Raw genomic sequence first — 27,087 nt, forward strand, 5'->3', positions numbered from 1 at the left:
TGATGAGACTTACTATAAGCAAATAGTAGGTAGTCTTATGTATATCACTGCTAAAAGGCCAGATATGATGTTTGTGGTGAGTTTCATTAGCAAGTTTATGGCTAGACCAACATAATTGCACTTACAGGCTGCTAAGAGAGTATTAAGATACTTGAAGGGCACTGTTGATTATGGAATATTCTACAAGAAGAACGAGAACAAACAGCTGGTTGCATTCACTGATAGTGATTATGCAGGAGACATAAAGGACAAAAAGAGCACCTATCAACAACTGAAGCTGAATTTGTGGCAGCAGCAGCCTGTGCTTGCCAAGCAGTATGGATGGGAAGAATTCTGGAGAAGTTAAATCATGCACAAGATGGTTGCACTACTTTGATGTGTGATAACAATTCAACCATCAAACTCTCAAGAAATCCTATATGCATGGACGTAGCAAACACATTGATGTAAGGTTTTATTTTCTACATGATTTAACTCGAGACAGAGTGATTGAACTCGTGCACTGTGGTTCTCAAGATCAAGTGGCTGACTTGCTGACGAAACCACTTAAGCTGCAGTCATTTGTGAAACTTTGAGAACAACTGGGAGTCTGCATGATACCTGGAGTAAACTAATTGTTACACATAAATTAGTTTAAAGGAGAGAATGTTGAGAAGTATCAGTAATTGTGAGAAGTTTCAATAACTGTTAGTATATTACTGTTAAATAAGTCTGGTAAGTTTGTTAGTATATTGTTAGTTGATTAGTGCCTAGCTGGCAGTTAGTTGAGTAATTCCTTGAATCACGTTGCATCAGTTTCAGATGCAGTTAATACTGTTATGCATGCAGTAATGTAAAGGCTATAAAAGGCCAGGCATTTGCTTTAAAAATACAGAGTATTCATTCATCATTCTTCTGAGTTCTTGATTCTCAGTTTCTAACAGGGAAGGCATTTTGTTTGTTGTGCGTTGCTTGGTAGGCTGCTGCTTTAACATCAACGGGTACTCTTCCACAGATACCAACTCCTTTCCCACTTTCTCCTGACAAATGATATTGGAACCTTGAGATTGAAGTAGACGCAGCAAATGAAGATTTGCAAAATTTGCACTTGAAAGGACCACCATCACTTGTCTTCTCAACATGATCCCAAAATGGATCGGTATGTTTAACCCTCTTCTTTTGTGGGCGCTCCTACAGACACCAAATCAGCATTAATGAAAGGAAAACAATGACTGATGTTTTTCAATTAGGGAAAAAAAGAAAGAAGAGAAGCTAGCCGCCCCGCCCCGCCCCGGCCCCCCACTCTCTTCCGCCTACCGTCTCGTTGTCTCAACAGCCACTCTTTATTCTTTTGATCCAATAGACTGTGTTTAATGACATTAACAAAGAGTTTACAATTAAAAAAAAACAATGCATCTTAAATCTTCATCTTATGAATTTGCTTTTACTCATATTGGGTTTCGACTTGGTTACTTTGTAAGTTATGAGAATAAGAGTAATATATATATGGGTTTAGGGTTAGGTTTTTTTTGTATTTTTTCCTGATATTGTCAAAATTGCCCCCCCATTTATTCTGAGTTGTAGGCTGCTATTTATAGGCAGAGTATTTTTTCGGGCCTCAAAATTGGTCCCTTAATTTTTGTGTTTGGCCTCTAATTTCAATCAATTCATTTGGTAAAAATTAAATTGGATCTCTTAAAATTCCGATCTTTTCAATTAAGTCCTAATTAAGATCCCAAACTTAATTTTTCACTAATTAAGCTCCCAAATTAATTTGACCCGCTTAAAGTATAATTAAGTCCTTGCACTTAATTAAATCCTTCAATTGGACCTAAATTAATTCTTAAACATAATTAAAATTTAATTTGGCCCATGATTAAATCAAATTGGCCCATTAAAAATTTAATTATGTCATTCAACTTAATTTTTATGCAAATTCGTCCAATAATCATTTAATCTGACCTTTGAATTTGCATTTTTCTATTTTTGGGCATAATAGGGTACAATTAGGCCTTGAAATTCCTCCGAAAATTGCAGATTGATTTTTGCCTATTTTTGCAGTCTTTCTTGATCAGCTTTCTCCACATTGTCAGCTTTTATTTTATTTTTTGATTTTTTATTTTGAAAAAAAGTGAATTTTGGGGAATAACCCAGAATTGGGTTATGTCACTTACATTGAAAGGTCGTCCTTCCACTATGCCTCGTACATGCGGGTGAATTGATTCCGCTGCGAAGGCACGCCGCCTCTGCGCTGTGAAACCGCACTGGAAGAGGCAGCATTGGTTGACGGCGCAGGTGCCTCTTCTTGAGAAGCACCTAAGGATATGTCATCCTCGCTACTAGAAGAACTAGTTGCGCCATATGTGAGTGACGAGCTGTGGATTTCATTCTACGCATCTACACAATTTTATACGAATAATTATATAATTAAATTCGAATGTTAAAAAAAATTCGATAGCACCTCCCCTATACTGAGACTACCCAAATCCACAAATCTGCAAATATTAACAATAACCACAACCAATTGACCGCATCTATACTAATATTGTATATAACATAACATCTATACAAATAACAACCACACTAATTACATAGTAAATTCAACATTAACAATTACAATTCAACAAATTATTCAATTATTATGGAAATACAAACAATAATATATATTCAATACATTAAAAAAAAACTCTAGACTAACAATTAAAATTAATGGAAGTAATTAAACACAAATCATGCAATAATAGTGTAAAATTACTAATTATTCCAACATATTCAATTACTAATTCTAAGCTAAATTCAACATTAACAATTACAACTCAACAAATTATTCAATTATTATGGCAATACAACAATAAAATATATTCAATAAATTCAGAAAACAATTTAGACTAACAATTAAAATTAATGGAAATAATTAAACACAATGCAATAATAGAGTAAAATTACTAATTATTCCAACGTATTCAATTACTAATTCTAACATAAATTCAACATTAACAATTACAATTCAACAAATTCTTCAATTATTATGGCAATACAACAATAAAATATATTCAAAAAATTCAAAAAACAAATATAGACTTTAGGAATGAAATATGCTTACCTTATATTCAATAAATTCAAGAATTTATCTACATTATAAAAATACACCAAAACAAAAAACATAACAAAAATAACAATAGCTAAAACAAAAAACAAATAAAAAAACAAAATATTAAAGAAATGAAGAAGAGGAAGTACATAACTTTTAATTTGCTGAAGATTGAACCAAAGATTACAAGCCAAAAACACAAAAATCTTGAAGGAAATGAAAGGAAAAAAATGAAACTGTGAAATGAAGCAGACGAAAAAATGAACTGAAAGGGCGGTTGCTTGGATTTATAGCGTAGTTTTACCGACGGCTTCACCGACGGAAATAAAAATTAATATTATTTTAAATTATTCTGTCGGTGACACTTTGAAAATCTGTCGGTAAATTTTGAATTTCACATCATCGTTTTTAATTACCCTCTATATTTTTTGCAGTCTGTCGGCAACCGCACGCGATCAGAGATGCATTTAATGCACCGCCCTTTGGAATTCGTACAGTCCGTCAGTGACTTGGTCGATAATATTGACCCGCTGACAACATATCGATGGATTGAAATCCGTTTGAACATTCATCGGTGATTGTGGCATTTCCCGTAATTATTTTTAAACTCTCTGTGAAATGCCGACATATTTTGCCGGCATGGTCGTCAGTGATTGTGGCATTTTCAGTAATTATTTTTCAACTCTCTGTGAAATGTCGATGGATTTTGGGTCATCATCAAGTTTGTCAATGATTGTGGCATTTCCAGTAATTATTTTTTAACTCTCTGTGAAATGCTGATGGACCTTAGTCCGTCGGTGATAATGTATTGTAAAAGAAAGATTATATTTGTATTGCCTATTTACCTTCCTACAAACACTTAAACAATAACATATTGAGTGGATTGGTTGTCCGTTTTAAAAACGAAACCCAGGGATCGATCCTTTCTAAAGGAAGGGGTGTATCTGTAATAAACTTATTGACATTACTTTGCGAAAACAAAGACATCGTTTACGTTGCGGAGTCTAGCTTTTGAGTTGATTTTGACCAGACCATAATGCGGATCAACTCTGATTCCTCTATCAGTCGTGTCGTACCAATAACATTTGAATAAAAACACTCTATTCTGCTCACTATGATATTGCAGTTTGACGACCTCTTCTAATCTACCATAGTAGTCAACTTCTAACTCACTACTAGCGATCCCTTAACACAAACACTGTTATTGTTTGTCTTTCTTCCATGCCTGTATTCTTTAGTATGGAACACATATCCATTGACAAAATACCCATTGTAGCACTTAACTTTTTTTTCAGAGCCCAGGCTTAGTGAAGAGAATGACTTAGCAACACTCCTTCCCATTTGATAAACCTCGTATGTAATGTACATCAATGAATAGTAAAAGAGAATCTCATAATGACTTGCATACAGTAATTTTGCAAGTGAGAATGAGTTTGTGATAGTACTTACATGTGTACTGAACCACGTGGCAAATTGTTCATCTTGTAATTGAAAGATTTGGGATTTGGTCAGCTATGAGTTATTGGACAACAAATATTGTCAATGTTGCCTGCAAGTGATAATGAGTGTATGATATTACAATATATAATTAACAGTATATTATTGACAAAGTTTAATTAGTATTACACATATATATACTTATTGAATAAAAGGTCTCAACTCATCACAGTTAAATAGAACATAATTGTGTGCTTGTTTGAACTCTATTTCCGACAAATATCTTCCTCTTACGACATTTTTAGGTGTGGGTCGTCTAGGATTGGAGAATATTGACAAGTTCCCATTGGAAGGCACTTCACTACCATCATCATGCCATGGAATATGATTGATTCTCGATCTTAGATGAGGTTTGAAATAGTACGAGATAAATGTTGAGATCTCCTCAATAATATAGACCTCACATATCGAAGCCTCAACATGCACCTTGTTCTTAACCTTTTTCTTGAGATTGAACAAGTACGTGCATTGAATTAATCAAATATTTTTAATTAAGAAAAACAAAGAAAATACTTTTATATATGAATTACATTACAACTGTAATATCTAATTGTTTGAATGGGTACATCCATCTATACTGGACTGGTCCTCCAACTTTAGTCTCAAACGGTAGATGTATGGGGTGATGCTCCATTGAGTCAAAAAAAGATGGAGGGAATATCATCTCAAGTTTGCATAGTGTCTCGATGATATTCGTTTCAAGCCTCTCAATGTGATCAACATTCAACTTGCTGGAACATATATCTCTAAAGAAGTTACTGATCTTCGTGAGTGCATCCCATATCCCTTTTGGCAACAAATCACGAAAAGCTAATGGGATGAGTGTTTGCATAAACACGTGGCAGTCATGACTCTTCATTCCATACAATCTGCATTCCTCCACATTAACCAACCTTGATATGTTCGAGGCATGTCCATCCGGAAAACGCAGACTCTTAAGCCATTTATAGACTAGTAGTTGTGCATTTTTCTCTAACACGAAGCTTGCTTTTGGTTTTGGGACCTGTGACTCATAACAAACCAACTCCATATTTTTATGGTTACAGAGCAAACTTATATCCAATCTAGCCATGATGTTATCCTTTGTCTTCCCCTTCACATCCATGACGGTGTTGAAAATGTTCTCAAACATGTTCTTTTCAACATGCATGACGTCAAGGTTATGGCGGAGCAGATTGGTCTTCCAATAAGAAAGCTCCCAAAAGATACTTCGCTTTACCCAATTATGGGTCAAATCAAAACCAGGAAACTTTTGCTTACCTAATTGAAGACCAAACACCATGTCACCGTACTCTGATATAACATCATGCAATTCTTCACTAGAAAGACGAGGGGTTGCAACATCCTTTTCAACTATGCCAACAAAGAAATCTTTTTTGTTCTTTCTGTACCTGTGATTATATGGTAAGAAACGACGGTGACAGTAAAAAAAAGAAGCTTTACCTCCGTTTGTTAGCGTAAATGCATTGTTGTTTTCCATGCAGTGTGGACATGCTAGTTTCTCATGCGTGCTCCAACCAAAAAGCATTCCATAAGTTGGAAAATCATTGATAGTCCACATCAAAGTCGCCCTCATAATGAAATTTTGTTTCCTCAATATGAGACTTGGTTTTTAAAAGGAAAAAAAGTAAAAGAAGAGAGGTGTGCGTTTATAAAATATTATTTTCAAAGTTAGTTTTAATAAGAATTGATTTGTAAATAATAAACTAAAAAAAAGTTAAGAACATGTATTGGATTCATTAAACTAAATTAATTTAATGTAATATGATTTTAGTTCATGGTATGTAGTTGCTAAAGCGCACAATATCTTATTCTTAATCTTTACTCCTAATATAATAGAACAGAATGAACAGTTAAAGTACATTGTAGTCCATAAAATTGTCACATTTTTTATTTATTTGATCCCTATAGTTTTAGTTAAAGTTTATTTTGGTGCTTTACTTTTTTCATATTTTTCATTTTGGTTCTTAAATTTTCATTACTTGGTCCATGTAGTTTTGGTTAAATTTCATTTTAGTCCTTTAATTTTTAATATTGGTCCCTAAAGCTTTTGGTATTTGTGTTCTTTTGATCAATCACATTAAGAAAAAACCCGATCTTGGCTTTATTGGGTTCGTCTTCACGAGAAGAGTTTGATATAGGTGATTTTGACTTTTAATCATGCTATAAAAATAAATCAAAATCTAGGAAGTTTTTTTTTTGTTTGGATTGATTTTAGATTTTAGACTAATTAGAAGGTGTTTTGGGTTTGAAATACTATTATTAAGATTTCTAGGATGTTTTTTTTTTGTCATATTTGTAAGTAAAAGCATGTTGAAAATAGGATTTTAGGGGTTCCAAAACTTGAACCTTGATTTTCTGGTCCTTAATGAGGACCAAAATTTGTTATAGTGGATGATGCATTTGTTCACTCTATTTAAAAAAAAATACTCTTGAGTGGACACCATATGATCTACTTATTTTTTAAAATTATACAATATGGGGGAATGACCTTCAGGCCTAAGCATGTTTTGGCCAAATTTAGTTTTCAAATTGGGCAAACAATTTGGTGTTCGCCTAGTTCTTTTTGAAAAAAATAAGAATATAAGTATAGTAAAGAAAATGAAAAGCATAAACAAGACATTAAGAAAAATATAACATGAAATAAAACTTAAACATTAAAATACAAAGAGAGAGAGTGATCCTGATCTAAACACTAAGATGCCTAAATGCATGGTAAATGCCTCCTTTTATAGGCCAAAATTCAGAACTATTGATTTGATGACTAATTGTTGAGTGAGTGGCCATATTTTTACTTGGTGACAATCCCTATCTTCTTCTTTGAACAAAATGTCATTGTTAACATCAGAATTTGAATAGCTAGTCCCTATGAAAGTTCTAGGAAATTGTTTCAGCTTTCCAACAAAACAAGAATCGGCGCATTTGGATTTCTATAACTCGAGATATGGGCTGAACACTGAACAGTGTCTGGGCTGCAGGACAGATTTCGACTTCTCCGTTGTTACTACCATTTGAACTCGAAAATGACACTTTTAAATCTTGGACTCTTATGAAAGTTTTAGGCCTATGTCTTAGCTTTTCATACATTTAAATCAGACCTAAATCCAAGTTCTACAGCTCCAGTTATGATCTAATAACCGAATGGTGTTCTAGTTTGGATTGAACCAACATCTCTTTTCTAAGCTTAGCCCTCTCTTTGTCTACTCAATTTCAGTAGTTAAACTCATCAATCAATCCTTTCATTTATGTGATAGGCTTGCATTTAAGACGAACATTTACCATAAATTGAAGGTATCTTATATTATTAAACATGTTATTATAAAACATGCTCAGGAGTTATTGGTACTTCAAGTGCAAAATGATGATATAAAACCTTGATAAAAATGCACTTTTAAGTATTAATCACACCCCCCCCAACCAGCCTATTACTAGTCCCTAGTAATCAAAGCGTTAAAATAGAAAAACAATTTGCAAGTTTCACAAAGCATGACATTCATCATTCAACTTCCATTAATCTATCCAAGCAAACAAACTCTCATTAAATTTATATATATGTTTTATACATCTTAAACAAAATATTAATAAACCTTTTTTTTATGTGCTCAATATATCAACACATAGTTTTAGGTCTTTCCTTGGATGAAAACATAATTTTGTTCTAATGTTTTTCTAAGGTTAACTTCCTTGGGTTGGGATTATTATTATTATTATTATTATTATTATTAATATATATACATATAACTTAAAACACAATGCATCTTTAACACATGTAACAAGCTTTAGAGTAATGACTCTCATACCAGTTGGTCTTAGGGAATTAGGTGTTGAGACACCCCTACAAGCTTAGTAACTCGGGTTGCAGATACCGATACGTAGATAGTGCAATGTTTGATTCCCCTAAGCTTTTCTCCTTAACCCATGTAACAAGCATTAGGCCAATAGCCCCCAATTTAGTTGACTTTAGGGTATTAGGTGTTAAAACACCACTTCGGGCTTAATTGCTTAGGTTAGGGAGGCTACAAAACCAAACTTATCTACGTTTTTATTATCATCAATATTATCAATTTGTTTTCATTTTCGTTTTTGTTTTTTGTTTTTTTTTTGAAAATTATATATTATCCTTTTCCCTTAGTTGTTACCTTTAACAAAAGAACATAAATAATGTAATAATTCAATGTGCAACCCACAATCATATGTTAAAGTGTGTGTGTGAAAATGAAGGTTTAAGAATACTTGTAAAATGAGTATATGAGCAGAATCAAGTGATAACAATGCGAGAGTTTGTAAACCTGAATATTTCAAGAAGTGTTATGATAGATCTTGATAAGAATATTTACCAAGATGCGTCTCAAGAGTCAATAAAATTTTTTTAATAATAGTTTTGTCAAATTGTTTTAATAATAGTAAAAAATAGTTAGTAAGTTTTTTTTAATGTCAACTACTACCCTCTCCCCCTAACCAAAATGAGACATTGTCCTCAATGTCCTAAGCTAAAAAGATAAAGTATTGAAGACATCACTTGAAACAACGAACACTGACAAACCTGAAACACACTTAAACAAATATAAGAAATAACAAAACAAAATAATATGCTATTAATAAAACCAAAAGACACAAGATTTCATAAACGAAGGCTCAAATTCAATCTAAGCTTTTTACGGCTTTCCATAGTTGACCATTTTATGCAACTCATAGAGGGATCAATTACAGGGATGAAAGACTGTAGTTGATCAATCAATTGTTTAGTAGTACCAGTAGAGATTATGATTTGTCCTGCCGGAGATGTTAGAAATTTCTGTTCCATAGCATGATCAAGAAAAGACAACAAATTATCATAAAAACCATTAACATTTGACAAACATATAGGTTTATGGTGAATGTGAAGTTAGGCCCAAAAGGAAATATGAAATATCTCTTCTAATATGCCCAGGTTACCTGGTAAGGTAATGAAGGCATCAGTGTGTTTAAACATTGTATTCAGGTGTTCAGACATTGCTAAGACTTGTAGTTCCTCTCCAATTGTTTTTCCAATGATGTCCCCTTTGGCTAAAGCTTTAGGGACACCCCCCAAAACTTGACTGCTTCCTAAAAATACAGCTATTGACACACCCCTTATTAACCTAAGGGTGCCTCCCCCATACACTAAATGAATCTTTCTCTCAGCTAGTACCTGACCAAGATGATTTGCTGATTCTAAAAACTCTTTTTCTTTCCGAGACTCACCAAAAACACAAATATTTCTTATTTGATGACGCGAGGAACCTGCCATTTCTACACACTTCTATATCTGTTACATGTATGGGTTGAGTAGAAATCAAGGGAAGGAAGAGAAGATTATATAGATGAGAAATTGAAAATGCAATCATACCACATATATATAGGCCAGCTGGAGTCTCACTCTCTATCTCTCTCTCTCTCTCTCTCTCTCTCTCTTTATTTTTTATCAAAACATGTGTATGTACAAGTAGTTGTGATTATGGCTTATATTTTCCCTTGGTTTTACGCCTAAGAACGACTTAAATGCCCTCTATAGGCCGGGGATAAACTTTTCATCCAGTTTTCTTAAAAACTAACAAACGGGGTCTTTTTTAGTTAGATTCTCAAGACTAAGTCAATCATGTTCTTTATGAAAATAGGGCCATAAATCATGAATTCCATAATACACATCTCCACCAGGATACGTCTCAAAAGTCAACAGAAGATTATCTAAAGATTTCTTATGTTTTGAAATAAATCCTGACTTTTGACAATTTTCACAAGCTTTGCAGAACCCGTGTGTCTTTGAACATGGTGGGCCAATAGAATCCATATTGTAAGATTTTTACAGTCGTCTTTTTTGACGAGAAATGACCCTCACATGCCTCTGAATGACAAAAGTTAATCACATTACTTACCTCATTGTCAGGAATGCATCTTTGAAATATTTGATCAGGACAATATTTAAATAAGGGTCATCCCAATTCAAGTTCTTCACATTGCTCAAAAACTTTCTTTTGTCTTGGGTATCTAAATGAGCTAGCAAAAATCTTGAAGCAAGAAAATTGTCAATATTAGTAGATCAAGGTATCGAAGCAATAGAAAGTGAAGATTGATGAAGAAAGTATTCCTTAATTAGTGTGATGTCAGATGTCGAATCAATTGTCAATTTTGACAAATGATCCGCAACAACATTTTCGGTGCCTTTTTCATCCTCGATTCCTTCTTGTTTGAAATTTTTAAATATTTCAGAATCATGATTGACTTCCCTTTATTTGGTCATAACATGAAGAAATGGAAGTACTGGTGGGGAATCAGTCTTTTCTTTGCAATGTTCAGGTTTAACCCCTTCCTTACCCTTAGAAATTGACTCATCATCTTTCTCACAAGGTTCAAGAATGGGTTTTTCAATAACCTTACCACTATGGAGAGTAATGACTGATTGGACTTGATCTATGTGTTGGCTTTCGGAGCTGCTTGCACTTGAATTGTATTGCCCTTTGGGATTTTGCTATATTTGAGATGAGAACTTACCTTTCTCCTGAAAACTAAGAGCTGATGTGAATTTTGCAAGAGTATCTTTAAAATCTGTCATGGTTTGAGCAAGTTAAGTGTTGATTGTCTCTTGCTTTTCAATGAATGCATTCAGTGTTTCCTTAAGATTTCTTCTAGGAGGGGGAGCATAAGAAGGTACAAATCCATGAGAATTTTAAAAATTATAGTGTGCTTGAAATGTTGGTTATGAAGTTTATGCATTATTGTTACTACTCTTCCAACTGAAATTTGGATGATCTCTCCAACCAGGGTTGTATGTTTGCGAGTATGAATTCTAAGTTGGCCTTTGGAAACTGTTTAAAGTATTGGTTTGTTCATAGAGACATTCCTTGAAAGAAGGCAAAGTTGGATAGTCATTGGTTGCATGTTCATTTGTTTCACAGATTTGACACACATGTCTTGAACATATTTTAATTGACCACTCTTTTTAAATTCAAGTGCCTCGACTTTTCTAGCTAAAGATGCAAATTTAGCTTGGAGGTCATGATCTTCTCTAAGGTTGTACATACATCCACTAGATGTATGAGGTTGAGTTTTACCCAGTGCCTCATAAGTACTTGTAGTGTCCCAATTTTGAGCATTTTCAGCTAACAAGTCTAGATACTACATTACTTCATTAGGGTATTTATCTTCAAAAGTTCAATTGCACATCAATTCCACCATTTGCCTATCTTTAGATGTTAACCCTTCATAAAAATATGAGACCAATCTCCATGTTTCAAAACCATGATGAGGACAGGTATTAAGCAAGTCCTTATACCTATCCTAACAATTGTAAAATGTTTCTCCTGGCTTTTGAGTGAATGTGGTGATTTGTCTTTTGAAAGAGTTTGTTCTATGAAAAGGGAAAAACTTTTTTAAAAATTGTTGTTGCATTTCATCCTAAGCACGAATGGATCCTAACCTAAGATTTTGTAGCCATGTTTTAGCTTTATCTTTTAATGAAAAAGGAAAAAGCTTTAATCTGATGGTGTTCATGCTACAATTTAAGTCATTATAAGTGTTACAAACTTCTTCAAATTCTCTCAAATGCAAGTATGGATTTTCTAGATCTAAGCCATAAAAAGAAGGTAAAAATTAAATAATGTCTAGCTTAAAATTGAAATGAGATGCATCAGGAGAGAAAACTATACATGATGATGCACTTGTTCTTGTTGGATTCATGTGGTCTCTTAGTGTTCTAACTCGATTATTCTCATTATTCTCATTATAAAGCGATTGATTATTCTCTTCGGCCATGTTTTCTGAAAATGATGAGGATTTCCTAGAAAGTCTACCACTTAATGTACGTGACCAAACTCTCATGCACGTGTAGGAAGAGAATAAAAGGAAGAAGAAAACAAGAAAAAAAACAAAACAAAAGAAACAAAAGTTAGATAAAAGAAAAGTGAAAAGAGAAAATAAAATAAATATTATAATTTATATAAGAATTTACCTCCCTGGCAACGGCGTCAAAAACTTGACACGATCAAAAGATTGATGCCTTATCCCAAGTGCAGGAGTGTCGAAGTAATAAATAACTAGATAAGACCGATGTCAAACCACAGGGAGGTGAACTATATAAATTATAAACAATAAATGAAAAGGAGTTGAAAAGAACTTTTGAGTCGTGGTATTGATGTAAGGATTAAACAAGGATAAAATAATTGTCAAGGTTAGAGGATCCACTAATGGTATTTCAAACAAGTATAGTATAAACTCTTTTTATTACTTGACTGGAAACCACACACAAAGGAGTTTCCAATCGGATTATAAATTGTTAACATGATTACATTAATTATCTTATTCGAACAATGCCAATACTTGTAAATATTATAAGGTATTCGTGGTGATAACTTATGTTAACAACAAATCAAGTTCCTTTCATAACTCAAGTGTCGGTTATACCATACAATTGGCTATGAAAGTGCCAAGTATTTGTTGTACCAAGGGTTGTACAACACAAATCTAGATTAACCATTTAACAAGCAAGGTATTAAAAGTGAGTAATATAACAAATACAAAACATGTTACTATCAAACATTAAAGTCCATGTTGAGTTTACATTATACTTATTCTTACATTATTAGTGCAGCCTTTTCTCCTTGATAAAATAAACTTAGCTAAACATGATGAAGAAGAGAAACATAAATAAACAATATAAGAATATAAGTATAGTAAAGAAAATGAAAAGCATAAACAAGAGATTAAGAAAAATAAAACATGAAATAAAACATAAACATTAAAATACAAAGAGAGAGCGTGATCTTGATCTAAACACCAACATGCCTAAATGCATGACAAATGCCTCATTTTATAGGCCAATATTTGGAACTATTGATTTGATGACTAATTGCTAAGTGGGTTGCCACATCTTGACTTGGTGACAATCCTTATCTTCTTATATGAACAAAACGTCATTGCTAACATCAGAATTTGAACAGATAGTCTTCATGAAAGTTGTGGAAATTGTCTCGGATTTCCAATAAAACAAGAATCGGGGCATTTGGATATCTAAAACTTGAGATATGGGTTGAACACTGAATAATTTCTAAGCTGCAAGACAGATTTCAACTTCTCCGTTATTGCTACCATTTGAACTTGAAAATGGCACTTTTAAATCTTGGACTCCACATGAAAGGTTTAGGCCTATGTCTTAGCTTTCCATACGTATAAATCAGACCTAAATTCAAGTTCTACAGCTCCAGTTATGATCCAATAACCGAATGGTGTTCCGGTTTGGACTGAACCGGCATCTCTTTAAACACCATTCGGTTATTGGATCATAACCGGAGCTGTAGAACTTGGATTTAGGTCTCGTTTAAATTTTTGAAAAGCTAAGACATAGGCCTAAGACTTTCATGAAGAGTCCAAGATTTAAAAGTGCCATTTTCGAGTTCAAATGGTAGCAATAATGGAGAAGTTGAAATTTGTTCTATAGCCTGGACACTATTTAGTGTCTAGCCCATATCTCGAGTTCTAGACATCAAAATGCGCCAATTCTTGTTTTTTTTTAAATCGAAGACAATTTCCTAGAACTTTTATCAAGACTATCTGTTCAAATTTTGATGTTAACAATGACATTTTGTTGAGACAAAAAGATAAGGATTGTCACCAAGTCAAGATGTGGCCACCCACTCAATAATTAGTCATCAAATCAATAGTTCTGAATTTTGGCCTATAAAAGGAGGCATTTGCCATGCATTTAGGCATTTTGGTTTTCAGATCAAGATCATGTTCTTACTCTCTTTCTTTATATTTTTGTAATGCTTAAGTTTTGCTTTCATTAATCTCTTGTTTATATCTTTCATTTCCATTACTATACTTATATAATTATATTCACATCTTGTTTATTTAAGTTTCTCTTCTTTATAATGTTTAACTAAGTTTAATATGTTAAGGTGAAAAGGTTTCACTAATGGTGTTAGGATATATATAATATAAACTCGATATGGACTTTAATGCTTACATCCAAGAAAGTTTGCTATTAACATATTTTATCATTTTTATCTTATTAATTCTTAACACCTTACTTGTTAAATGCTTAATCTAGATTTGTGTTGTATAACACTTGGTACAATAAATGATTGATCCTTCATAGCCAACTGTATGGTATAACCGACACCTATGCTATGAAAGGAACTTGATTTGTTGTTAACATAAGTTAGCATCATGAATTCCTAACAATATTTAAAAGTATTGGTGTTACTTAAATAAGATAACTAATATGATCATGTTAATAATTTATAATGAGCTATTAATAACAAATCATCTGATTTGAACCTTTTTTGTTTGTGGTTTCCAGTTGAGTAATAAAAAGAGTTTATATTATACTTATTTGAAATATCATTAGTGGATCCTTTAACCTTGACATTTGTTTTTATTATTGTTTAATTCTTACATTAATCTCACACCTCAAAACTCTCACACATACATGAGAGTTTGGTCATGCACATTAAGTGGTAGACTTTCTAGGAAATCCTCATCATTTTCAGAAAACATGGTCGAAGAGGATAATCACTCGCTTCATAATGAGAATAATCGAGTTAGAACACTTAGAGACCACATGAACCCTACAAGAACAAGTGCACCATCATGTATAATTTTCCCTCCGATGCATCTCACTTCAGTTTTAAGCCAAACATTATTCAACTTTTACCTACTTTTCATGGTTTAGATCTAGAAAATCCTTACTTGCATTTGAGAGAATTTGAAGAATTTTGTAACACTTATAATTACTAAATTGTAGCATGAACACCATTAGATTAAAACTTTTTCCTTTTTCTTTAAAAGATAAAGCGAAAACATGGCTATTAAATTTGAGACCAAGATCCATTCTTGCTTGGGATGAAATGCAATAATAGTTTTTAAAGAAGTTTTTCCCTTCTCATTGAACAAACTTTTTCAAAAGACAAATCACCACATTCACTCAAAAACCAGGAGAAATATTTTACTAGTGTTGGGATAGAAGACTTGCTTAATACTTGTCCTCATCATGGTTTTGAAATATGGAGATTGGTTTCACACTTTTATGAAGGGTTAACACCTAAAGATAGGCAAATGGTGGAATTGATGTGCAATGGAACTTTTAAAGATAAAGACCCTGATAAAGCAATGGAGTACCTAGACTCGTTAGCTGAAAATGCTCAAAATTGGGACACTACAGGTACTTATGTCGCACCAGGTAAAACTCAACCTTATACATCTAGTGGAGGTATGTACAACCTTAAAAAAGATCATGACCTCCAAGCCAAATTTACATCTTTAGCTAGAAAAGTCGAGGCATTATAATGGAAAAGGAGTGGTCAATTGAAATCTGTTCAAAAAATTGTAAGTCAAATATGTGAAACTAATGAACACTCAACCAATAATTGTCCAACTTTGCCTTCTTTCAAGGAATGTCTCATGAACAAGCCAATGCTTTAAACAGTTTTCAAAGGTCAAATCAGAATCCATACTCATAAATGTATAACCTTGGTTGGAGAAATCACTCAAATTTCAGTTGAAAGAGTGGTAACAATAATACACAAACTTCACAGCCACCATTTCAAGTACACCATAATTTTCAATATTCTCATGGATATGCACCTCCTCATGTTCCCCCTCCTAAAAGAAATCTTGAGGAAACATTACATGCATTCATTGAAAAGCAAGAGATAATCAACACTCAACTTGCTCAAACCATGACAGATTTTAAAGATGCTCTTGCAAAATTCACATCAGCTCTTAGTTTTCAAGAGAAAGGTAAGTTCTCATCTCAACCATAGTAAAATCCCAAAGGGCAATACAATTCAAGTGCAGGTAGCTCCAGAAACCAACACATGGATCAAGTCCAATCAATCATTACTCTCCATAGTGGTAAGGTTATTGAAAAACTCATTCTTGAACCTTGTGAGAAAGATGATGAGTCAATCTCTAAAAGTAAGGAAGGGGTTAAACCTAAAAATTGCAAAGAAAAGACTAATTTCTCACTAGTACTTCTATTTCCTCATGCCATGACCAAACAAAGGGAAGTCAATCATGATTTTGAAATCTTTGAAGCTTTCAAACAGGAAGAAATTGAGGACAAGAAAGGCACCGAAAATGTTGTCGCGGATCATTTGTCAAGATTGACAATAGATTCCACATCTAACATCACACCAATTGATGATTACTTTCCTAATGAATCTTCACTTTCTGTTGCTTCAATACTTTGGTCTGCTAATATTGACAATTTTCTTGCTTCAGGATTTTTGCCAGCTCATTAGAATACCCAAGACAAAAGAAATTTTTTGAGTGAAGTGAAAAACTTTTATTGGGATGACCCTTACTTATTCAAATATTGTCCTGATCAAATATTTCGAAGAAGCATTCCCGATAATAAGTTAAGTAGTGTAATTAAATTTTGTCATTTTGAGGCATGTGGGGGTCATTTCTCGTCAAAAAAGACAACTGCAAAAATCTTACAAAATGGATTTTATTAGCCCATTATGTTCAAGGACACATATGCATTCTACAAAACCTGTGAAAATTGTCAAAAGGTAGGATTTATTTCAAAACATAGAGTCTTTAGATAATCTTTTATTGAATCTTGAGATGTATCCTGGTGGAGATGTGCATCGTGCAATTCATGATTTATAGCTCCATTTTCATAAAGGACATGTTTATCATAGTCTTGGGAATCTGACTAAAAAAGACCTTTTTTGTCAATTTTTAAGAAAGTTGGATGGGAAGCTTATCCCTGACCCATAGAGGGCGTTTAAGTCGTTCTTGGACGTAAAAACAAAGGAAGATGTGAACCACAATTACAACTATAATTTAAGCCTTAGTTTGTAAGAATGTGTCTTTTGGTTTTATTAATAGCATAATATTTATGTTTTGTTGTTTCTTATATTTGTTTAAGTGTGTTTCAGGTTTGTTAGTAGTCATTGTTTTAGGTGATGTCTTTTATTCTTTATCTTTCTATCTTAGAACATTGAGGACAATGTTTCATTTTGTTTGGGGGGAGAGGGTAGTAGTTAACAAAAAGAACTAACTAACTAACTAACTTTTTGTTGTTATTAATACCATTTGAAAAAACTGTTATTGTTAGATGACAGAGTAAGGAGGAATTTTATTGACTCTTGAGACGTATCCTACTAAACATTTTCCAATGGTTATTTGCAACATTCATAACAAGGTTTTATCATACTTCTCTTATGAAATATCCAGGTTTACAAACTCTCACATTGTTATCACTTGATTCTGCTCATATACTCATTTAACAAGTATTCTTAAACCTTCATTATCACACACAGACTTTAACATATGATTGTGGGTTGCACATTGGATTATTACATTATTTATGTTCTTTTGTTAAAGGTAACAACTAAGGGAAAGAGATAGTATATAATTTGCAACAAAAAAAAACAAAAACAAATTGATAATAATGATGATAATAAAAACGTAGATAAGTTTGGTTTTGTCGCCTCCCTAACCTAAGCAATTAAGCCCGAATGGGTGTTTTAACACCTAATACCGTAAAGTCAACTACCTTGGGAGGTATTGGCCCAGTGCTTGTTACATAGGTTAAGGAGAAAAGCTTAAAGGAATCAAACATTGCACTATCTACGTATCAGTATCTACAACCCGAGTTACTAAGCTTGTAGGAGTGTCTCAACACCTAATGCCTAAGACCAACTGGTCTGAGAGTCATTAGCCTAAAGCTCGTTACATGGGTTAAAGATGCATTGTGTTTTAAGTTATATGTATATATATTTAAAAAAAAAAGAAAAAAAATAATCTCAACCCAAGAAAGTTAACTTTATAAAAACATTAGAACAAAATTATGTTTTCATCCAAGCAAAGCCCCATAACTATGTGTTGATGATATATTGAGCACATAAAAAGAAGGTTTATTAATATCTTGTTTAAGAAGTATGAAGCAGTTATATAAATTTAATGAGAGTTTGTTTATTTGGATAGATTAATGGAAGTTGAATGATGAATGCCTTGCTTTGTGGAACTTGCAAATTGTTTTTCTATTTTAACGCTTTGATTACTAGGGACTAGTAATAACCTGGTTGGGAGGTTTGATTAGTACTTAAAAGTGTATTTTTATCAAGGTTTTATATCATCATTTTGCACTTGAAGTATCAATAACTCCTGAGCATGTTTTATAATAACATGTTTAATAATATAAGATACTTTTAATTTATGGTAAATGTTCGCCTTAAATGCAAGCCTATCACATAAATGAAAGGATTGATTAATGAGTTTAACTACTGAAATTGAGAAGACAAAGAGAGGGCTAAGCTTAGAAAAGAGATGTTGGTTCAGTCCAAACTAGAACACCATTCGGTTATTAGATCATAACTGGAGCTGTAGAACTTGGATTTAGGTCTGATTTAAATGTATGAAAAGCTAAGACATAGGCCTAAAACTTTCATAAGAGTCCAAGATTTAAAAGTGTCATTTTCGAGTTCAAATGGTAGCAACAACAGAGAAGTCGAAATCTGTCTTGCAGCCAAGACATTGTTTAGTGTTCAGCCCATATCTTGAGTTCTAGAAGTCCAAATGCGTCGATTCTTGTTTTGTTGGAAAGCTGAGATAGTTTACTAGAACTTTCATATAGACTACCTATTCAAATTTCTGATGTTAGCAATGGCATTTTGTTCAGACAAGATGATAGGAATTCTCACCAAGTCAAGATGTGGCCACCCACTCAACAATTAGTCATCAAATCAATAGTTCTGAATTTTGGCTTATAAAAGGAGGCATTTGCCATGTATTTAGGCATCTTGGTTTTCAGATCAAGATCATGTTCTTGCTCTCTTTCTTTATAATTTTGTAATGCTTAAGTTTTGCTTTCATTAATCTCTTGTTTATGCCTTTCATTTCCTTTACTATATTTATATAATTATGTTCTCATCTTGTTTATTTAAGTTTCTCTTCTTCATAATGTTTAGCTAAGTTTAATATGTCAAGGTGAAAAGGTTTCACTAATGGTGTTAGGATATGTATAATAAAAACTCGATATGGACTTCAATGCTTACATCCAAGAAAGTTTGTTATTAACATGTCTTATCATTTTTATCTTATTAATTCTTAATACCTTTCTTGTTAAATGGTTAATCTAGGTTTGTGTTATATAACACTTGGTACAATAAATGTTGGATCCTTCATAGCTAATTGTATGGTATAACCGACACCTATGCTATGAAAGGAACTTGATTTGTTGTTAACATAAGTTAGCATCATGAATTCCTGACAATATTTAAAAGTATTGGTGTTACTTAAATAAGATAACTAATATGATCATGTTAATAATTTATAATGAGCTATTAATGACAAATCATCCGATTGGAACCTCCTTTGTGTGTGGTTTCCAGTTGAATAATAAAAAGAGTTTATATTATACTTATTTGAAATACCATTAGTTGATCCTTTAACCTTGACATTTGTTTTTATCATTATTTAATCCTCACATTAATCTCACATCTCAAAATTCTCCTTAACTTATTATTATTATTATTATTATTATTATTTAATCTCCCTGTGGTTCGACCCCAGTTTTGTCGGGTTATTTATTACTTCGACACTCTTGCACTTGAAAGAAGACATCAATCTTTTGGTCGTATCACACCATTTCTTTCTCATCAAACCCCTTTTGAAAGACTTTATGACAAGGTCCCTACTTACTCCCATCTTAAGGTTTTTGGTTGTCTTGCATATGCTACAAAAGTGCATGCCACACATAAATTTGCTCATAGAGCTAAACGTTGTGTTTTTCTCGGTTGCTTGATCAGCCAAAAAGCTTACAAGCTCTACAACCTTACCACCCATAAATTTTTCACCAGTCGTGATATTGTTTTCCATGAACACATTTTCCCTTACAAATTATCTCTAACCATTCCTGCATCTCATGTACCATCAGCTGCATCTACAGCTCCTACACCTGTCCTTCCTCTTTCCATATCAGATCCTCCTTTTGCAGACTTCCCAGTCTCCCCTTCTGCGTCTCTCACTCCAGTCCCTCCTATTTTTTCTCCCTCTGTTCCCAACAATATCACTCAGTCATCTTCTTATATGCTTTATGTGCAGCCTTTACATCGTTCCCAGTGACATCACAGCCCTCCTCAAGCTTTACGTGATTATATTTGCAACCTAGTAACGTCTCCCAAACCATCGTCGACTTTAACATATGGTCCCACCACAAGTTCAATGTATTCTCTTTGTAATTTTCTTTCTTACCATCCCTACTCACCACAACATTGCTCCTTTATTGCCACCATTACTCAGGACATTGAGCCCCATTCTTATACAGAACCTGTTTCCGTTCCATAATGGCAAGATGCCATGCAATCTGAATTGGCAGCATTGGAAGCTAACCACACTTGGTCCCTCACTTCTCTCCCTCCTGGAAAGACACCAATTGGATGCCGCTAGATCTACCAAATCAAACGTCATTCAAATGGCACCATCGAGCGTCACAGAGCTCGGTTGGTGGCCAAGGGTTACACACAGCTGAAAGGTATCAATTTCCATGACACCTTTTCTCCTACTGTTAAAATGATTATTGTCTGTTGTTTGCTGGCTTTGGCAGCAGCACAGAATTGGTCCCTTCACTAGCTAAATGTGCACAATGCTTTCCTTCATGGTGATCTTCATGAAGAAATTTATGTATGTCCACCTCCTAGTCTTCAGCGACAGGGGAAGAGTTTGGTATGTCACCTCAATAAGTCATTGTATGGATTAAAGCAAGCTTCTCGCTAATGGTTTGCCAAATTCTCTATAGCTATTCATTGTTCACATGTCGCAATGGCAAATCCTTTACCGCATCATTGATATATGTTGACGACATTCTCATCACATGTAATGACCTCAAACCTATATACACTTTTAAGAGATTTCTGCATAGTCGTTTTCGAATTAAAGATTTGGGTGATTTCTGTATAATCATTTCATAAAAAAAGGTATTTTTATCTCACAGCAGAAGTACACTTTGGAAATTCAGAAGGATAGTGGGATTTTGGGTGCTAAACCTGTGAATTTTCATATGGAACAAAACACAAAGCTCTCAGATGCAAGTGACTTACTTAAAGATCCATCTCAATATAGGCAACTTATAGGACGCCAAATTTACTTGACTATTACTCGACAGGATATCATGTATTATGTATTGTGTTAAGTCGATATATGCATGCGCCACACAAACCGCACATAGAAACTGCCTTACGTGTGTTGCGTTATCTAAAAGGTGCTCCAGGACAGGGTTTGTTTTCCTCTTCTCAAAATGATTTGTCTCTGCAAGCTTTTTATGATTCATATTGGGTTGGTTGCCCAATGACTCAAAGATCCACTATGGGTTATTGTGTTTTTTTTTTCATCTTCACTTGTTTCTTGGCGATCAAAATGATAGAAAACAGTATCACTCTCCTCAGCAGAAGCCGAATATAGAGCCATGACAGTTACATGCTGCAAGTTATCTAGTTACGTTCATTGTTAAAAGACTTACAGATATTGCATCCGAAACCAGTATTGCTACATTGTGATAACAAAACAACTTTACATATAGTAGCTAATCCAATTTTTCATGAGAGAACCAGATATATAGAAATGAATTGTCACTTTATTCGGAATAAAATACATGATGGTTCAGTCATGACCAAATTCGTTACTTCAACAAATCAACTTGCAGATGTATTCACTAAACCATTAGGAAATGAGATTTTCTCTACCATGATTCACAAGTTGGAGTTCTCGACATTCACTCTCCAACTTGAGGGGGGTGTTAAGAAATAATCAATTATATTCTAATGTTTACGTAATGGGTTAGGAAACAAATATGTAAACATGTGCTTTCAAGAATATCTATTCCTATTGTAATTCATATTCCTAATATAGCTAAGCATAATTACAGGAAAACACTTGTATATAAGCGGCAATAACTCATTCAATGAGATACAATTCTGGCAAATCTTTTCCTTCTCTGTTTGTAAACAAGGTCCATAGGTCGATTTTTAGTAAATAACGTATTTGTTTTTAATAAAAAAAAAAGGTGTATAGATAAACTAACTATAGACTCAATAGGGGATGTTGTATTTTGTTTTTTAACATTTCTTCAAATATTTAATAGAACTCACCACACTGAGATAAATTTTTTTTGTTATTAAAATATGGCCAACTGATAATTTTTTTTTATTTTATCATTTAATGTGTGACTTTTTCTCTTCTCTCATAAACCTAGAGATTGAAATGTGAATAAAATAAAGTCTTGGACTAAATCATATAATTTTCAAACTAAAAGGACCAAAAACAATTGGACAAAATCTTAAGGCTAGATTTCTAAAAAAGAGCTGCTATTTTACTAAACTTACAATTTCGGTCCTCTCATCTTAAGGCTAAAATCTTAGAGTCCAATTGAATGAAATTCTCTTTACACCGAGTGATTTTTTTTTTGTTTTACTTGCCATCTCATTCAACTATCTATAATGTTCGTATTAGATAATGCAGAAAGCTGTACCGTGGCGAGTTGCTACCATTGGATTGACTGATAGCATAAACCTCGACTCAAAGCTCGTACCAATAGGAAATTGTTGGATTAAACAAAAAAGCAAGCTGGAGATTCTTGCTTTCTTAAGCATGATCAAGTAAAATATAACAAGAACATAGCACTAACAATATTAAGCAAAAGTGAAAGGAAAACATACTTGGTCCATTATATTGTCTTCAAGGATTTTGATTAGCACACAGAAGAAGGAACCAGTGCCAAGCTGGTCGACAACCAGGAGACCTCCTGTCCTGCTTTGAGAGAAAGAAAGAATTAAGTGAAGTTCAGAGCCAAAAAGAATCAGTAAAAGGAAGCAAAGTATTCTATACGAGGCCATACCAAGATGTCATACATACATACAGAAACTAGATGAACATTTTCCAAGATAAACACAACGAAATCGAGAACCATCATAAAGGGTAAGATCAACTATTAGCCAAAAACTAGATGAGAATATGCCAATAATTAGGTCCTGAGCAGCGACACACAAAATCAAAGAGTTACAAGAAGGTCCCAAATGTTAGTCCCTCAAGCACGCAGTCTGTTCGAATCACACACTAGATTAATGACACCAGTAAATTGTTTGTAAAGCTCAATAAGATACTTTTAATTCTTTTTTCTTTTTTTTGAGAATTTTAATTCACGCTTTACTGTAGCTTGTAAGAACACAATGAGCAAGAAACTATGTCCTGAACTCTGATCTGATCAAGTCAAGAACTCCTGAACAATATCAGGGTAAAAAGAGTAACTGGCAAGAATTCTAGATGACATGTAATCTTGGAGAAAAGAGAAAAGAGAACATGGAGCTTACCTGGCCCAACAAGATCTTCAAACGATGATCTGACTTAATCAGAACTCAGGAGTTAGAGAAGCAGTGATGAAGGGAGAAGAGAATGTGGCACGCACAGCTAGGAAAGGAGTTTAGTGGAGCGTAGAAGAAACTCAGGAGTTAGGGAAGCAGTGATCTTCAAACGATGGCCAATCGTCAACGGTTTATAGACAAATAAAAAACATTGCATGTGTTGTTTTGTCTGGTGGCTTTTCGTGGCCCAGAAGGCTACTCAAGTCTCGACAAAAAATATTAGTATTGGCTGCAATTCGGACAAAACATAAGATGACAATCTCTATCTTATACTTGATTGATGGTAATTTATAATTGTTTGTTTTTGTATTTTAATAATATTTTAAGAAAAAATATTTTTTTATTTTAAATTATTTTTTTAGTCTTTTTGAATTAGTGTGATTTGAGAAAAATAATTTTTTAAAATAAAAAAATATTATTATGATATATTTCTGCGTAAAAAAACAATTTGAAAAGCAACCACTATCTAACTTTAAAATACGATTTTAGTTTTTTTTTTTTAGTTTTTCATGACAATTTAATTGTTTTTTTTCTTATAGTGTTATTAATTTTTTATTAAATTTTCCAATCTCACAAAATATAGATAAAATAAAAAATGCATTTAAAAAGAGTAATTAATTGATCCATTGATCCATTCAATGTCATATCCAATTCTAGTATCTTACGAAACTCTACTTGTACAAAATGCATTCATGATATCTAATTTCAGGCGCCCGCCATTTTCAATTTCCGCCTGTCTCTTGTTAACATAACCATGGGCATAACAATTGATAACAACCCAGAAATTTATGAGATGAAGCTACCTCTGTCTCACCTACTTCAACCCTATTAAAAAATTAACAAATATAGATAAAAACATTGATAAAATATTTCCTTGGTATATACCAAGAAAATTATAGTGGAAAAAAATTAAAATAAAATAAAAATATACAATGACATGTCATTTATATCAACAGAATTATCTGTTCGTAAACTCGTTGATAAACTGTTCACTTTTCCCTGATACTATTCATTATATCAAATACAAAGGGTATCACCGATAGATTAATTTCATCGGTATTTGCTAAAGAGTTCTGAAACTGTTTACTTCTCAATTGCACTGTTAATTATTGTTCTTGGAATCACTAATTGAATAATTAAAAATATTTATATTTAATTATTTATTAGTAAAATTATCGATAAAATGCCCCAATAAAAAGACTAAAATCCCTCATCTCTTAACAGATGCGCCTCTTTCTCCTCCTCCTCCTCCTCCTCCTCCTCCTCCTTTTATGTAAAAAACATCAACGTCCCTTTCTTTCTTTCTTTCTTTCTTTCTTTCTTTCTTTCTTTCTCTTCTCTTCTCCTCCACGCGCAAGTATATCTTCTCCTCTTTTCTTCTTTTCTCTTCTCAGTTTTGTTTTAATTAACATACTTTATAAATTTGTTTTTTCTTTTCTCTTCTCAGCTTCACTTGCAATTATATTAAGGTGAGATGTTGTGTTCTTCTTCTTCTTTTGTGTTTTTTTGGATTATATTTGTTTTTTTATTTTATTTTTAAAGTTTTATGTTCTTAATAATTGTATGAATATTGTTGTGGGATTTTTTTTTCATACGAGACAAATTTTGTTGGGTTTTAAATGATTTTTTTTTCAATTTTGTTATTTAATTTCAATTAAATTATTTTATTTATTGCTAGATTATGGGTTCTGAAATAGGTTTTCTAGGTTAGGTGGAAATGTTTTTTAGTTGATTTTTTTATTTGTTGTTGTTGTTTATTTTCTGTGTTATTTATTGTTGCAAATTTGTTTGAGTTGATTTTCTTCTTCTTTTTTCCGAGCAATTTAGTTCATGAGTATTATGAAGTGTTAATTTATATTAATTTAATTATTTTCTACTTTTGTTAAATATATTTTTAAAAAATATTTTTAAATAATTACTGATGGTATTACTGACAGATTAAGTTCGAAATCAGTATATTATAGAGAGTTGAAAAAGAATTACGGCAAATGTTACTGTGCCACTGTTTTATTACCGAAAAAATTACATACGGTATTTTTATCAGTTATATGGCAATATTCCTGAGGAAAATACCAACGGAATAAAGCGAGTAAAAAGAATTTGAAGCAATTTTTTCATCAGTAAATTCATCGGTAATTTTATTATCAACATATCAAAAATTACCGACAAACATTTTATGGACAGAGCCTTTCTGTACGTGAGCCTGTCGATAAATTTATTATTGACTGAATAAGAGTATAAATACTAATAGAATTTTCCGTTGGTATTTCTAAGAATTATGGTAGTGAAAATAAGATTTAATACATTTGTAATGGTTAAGAAATAAGGGAAATATTCACGGATCGTTTAGCAGCCCTTTGATCAAATCAAGAACCTCAAAATTTGAAGAAAAGCTCACTAGATCACACTACTTTTGGAGGAAGAACATATGAAAATATATATGACGATAAATGTTCCTTGAGAAAAAAGAAAGAAGGAATAATGTTAGATCACGACTTTTTGAAGCAGAAGGAGTTTGATGCCACCGTCTAAGAAATAATGGTAGGCGATGACTTGTCATGTTTCTGTTAGGTGTCCTACAAGTCTTCTGAAAACGGTGGCTTACAAGTCTTCTGAAAATGGTAGGCGAGGACTTTTCAAGTTTCAGTTAGGTGTACTCTAATGCCATGATTTAAGGCCATTGGACTTTTTCCAACTTTTTTTTAAAAAAAAAAAATTCAAATCATTTAATTAGGTAAACGGTGACCAGGAAAACAGAATTAGGACTATTTACTCAAATTTAATGAACTTTGATCAACTTGAAGTCATTGCCACTTGTATTTTTGTATATTTCATTCCCACCTGTCTTCTACACAAACTGTGTGCAAAGTTGATTGATTTTATTGCATCTCAAGCATTCCAAAATTAAACTTTACGATAAATTGCTTAAAATATATTTTAAATTAAAAAACTTATCTTATTGGATGAGGTCAAGAATGATTTTTATATTACTTTTTAATAAATTTTCTTAAACAAAAGCTTTTCAAGTTTAAACTTATAATTATCTTATGCTTATTTTAAAAAAAAATTAATCACAAAAAATAAGGGTAATAAAGTTTCGAACTCTAACACTATATTAAAGAAAATTCTAACTTAAAA

General features: G+C 32.8%; 1 protein-coding gene across 6 annotated transcripts; it reads right to left on the bottom strand.

Moving 5' to 3' along the window:
- Nucleotides 1-665: 665 nt before the first annotated feature.
- On the bottom strand, nucleotides 666-24,152 carry LOC133670986 (uncharacterized). 6 transcript variants are annotated; one of them, XR_009834189.1, is made up of 5 exons: nucleotides 23,899-24,128; nucleotides 23,248-23,338; nucleotides 4,520-4,619; nucleotides 2,154-2,376; nucleotides 666-1,170 (listed from the first exon to the last, which is right to left on the bottom strand). XR_009834189.1 is itself a non-coding variant. In XM_062091595.1 (3 exons), the coding sequence occupies exon 3, from the start codon at nucleotides 6,141-6,143 to the stop codon at nucleotides 5,094-5,096; it is 1,050 nt and encodes a 349-aa protein (XP_061947579.1). In that variant the 5' UTR covers nucleotides 6,144-9,110; nucleotides 23,248-23,338; nucleotides 23,899-24,152; the 3' UTR covers nucleotides 4,919-5,093. The 6 variants fall into 6 exon arrangements, 1 of the variants encoding a protein (XP_061947579.1); XR_009834191.1 differs by lacking the exon at nucleotides 4,520-4,619 and having other exon boundaries at nucleotides 23,899-24,126; XR_009834190.1 differs by lacking the exon at nucleotides 2,154-2,376 and having other exon boundaries at nucleotides 23,899-24,116.
- Nucleotides 24,153-27,087: the final 2,935 nt, after the last annotated feature.

This window comes from Populus nigra, chromosome 1 (assembly GCF_951802175.1).
Source record: "Populus nigra chromosome 1, ddPopNigr1.1, whole genome shotgun sequence".
In the NCBI taxonomy this organism is placed as follows: Eukaryota; Viridiplantae; Streptophyta; class Magnoliopsida; order Malpighiales; family Salicaceae; genus Populus; species Populus nigra.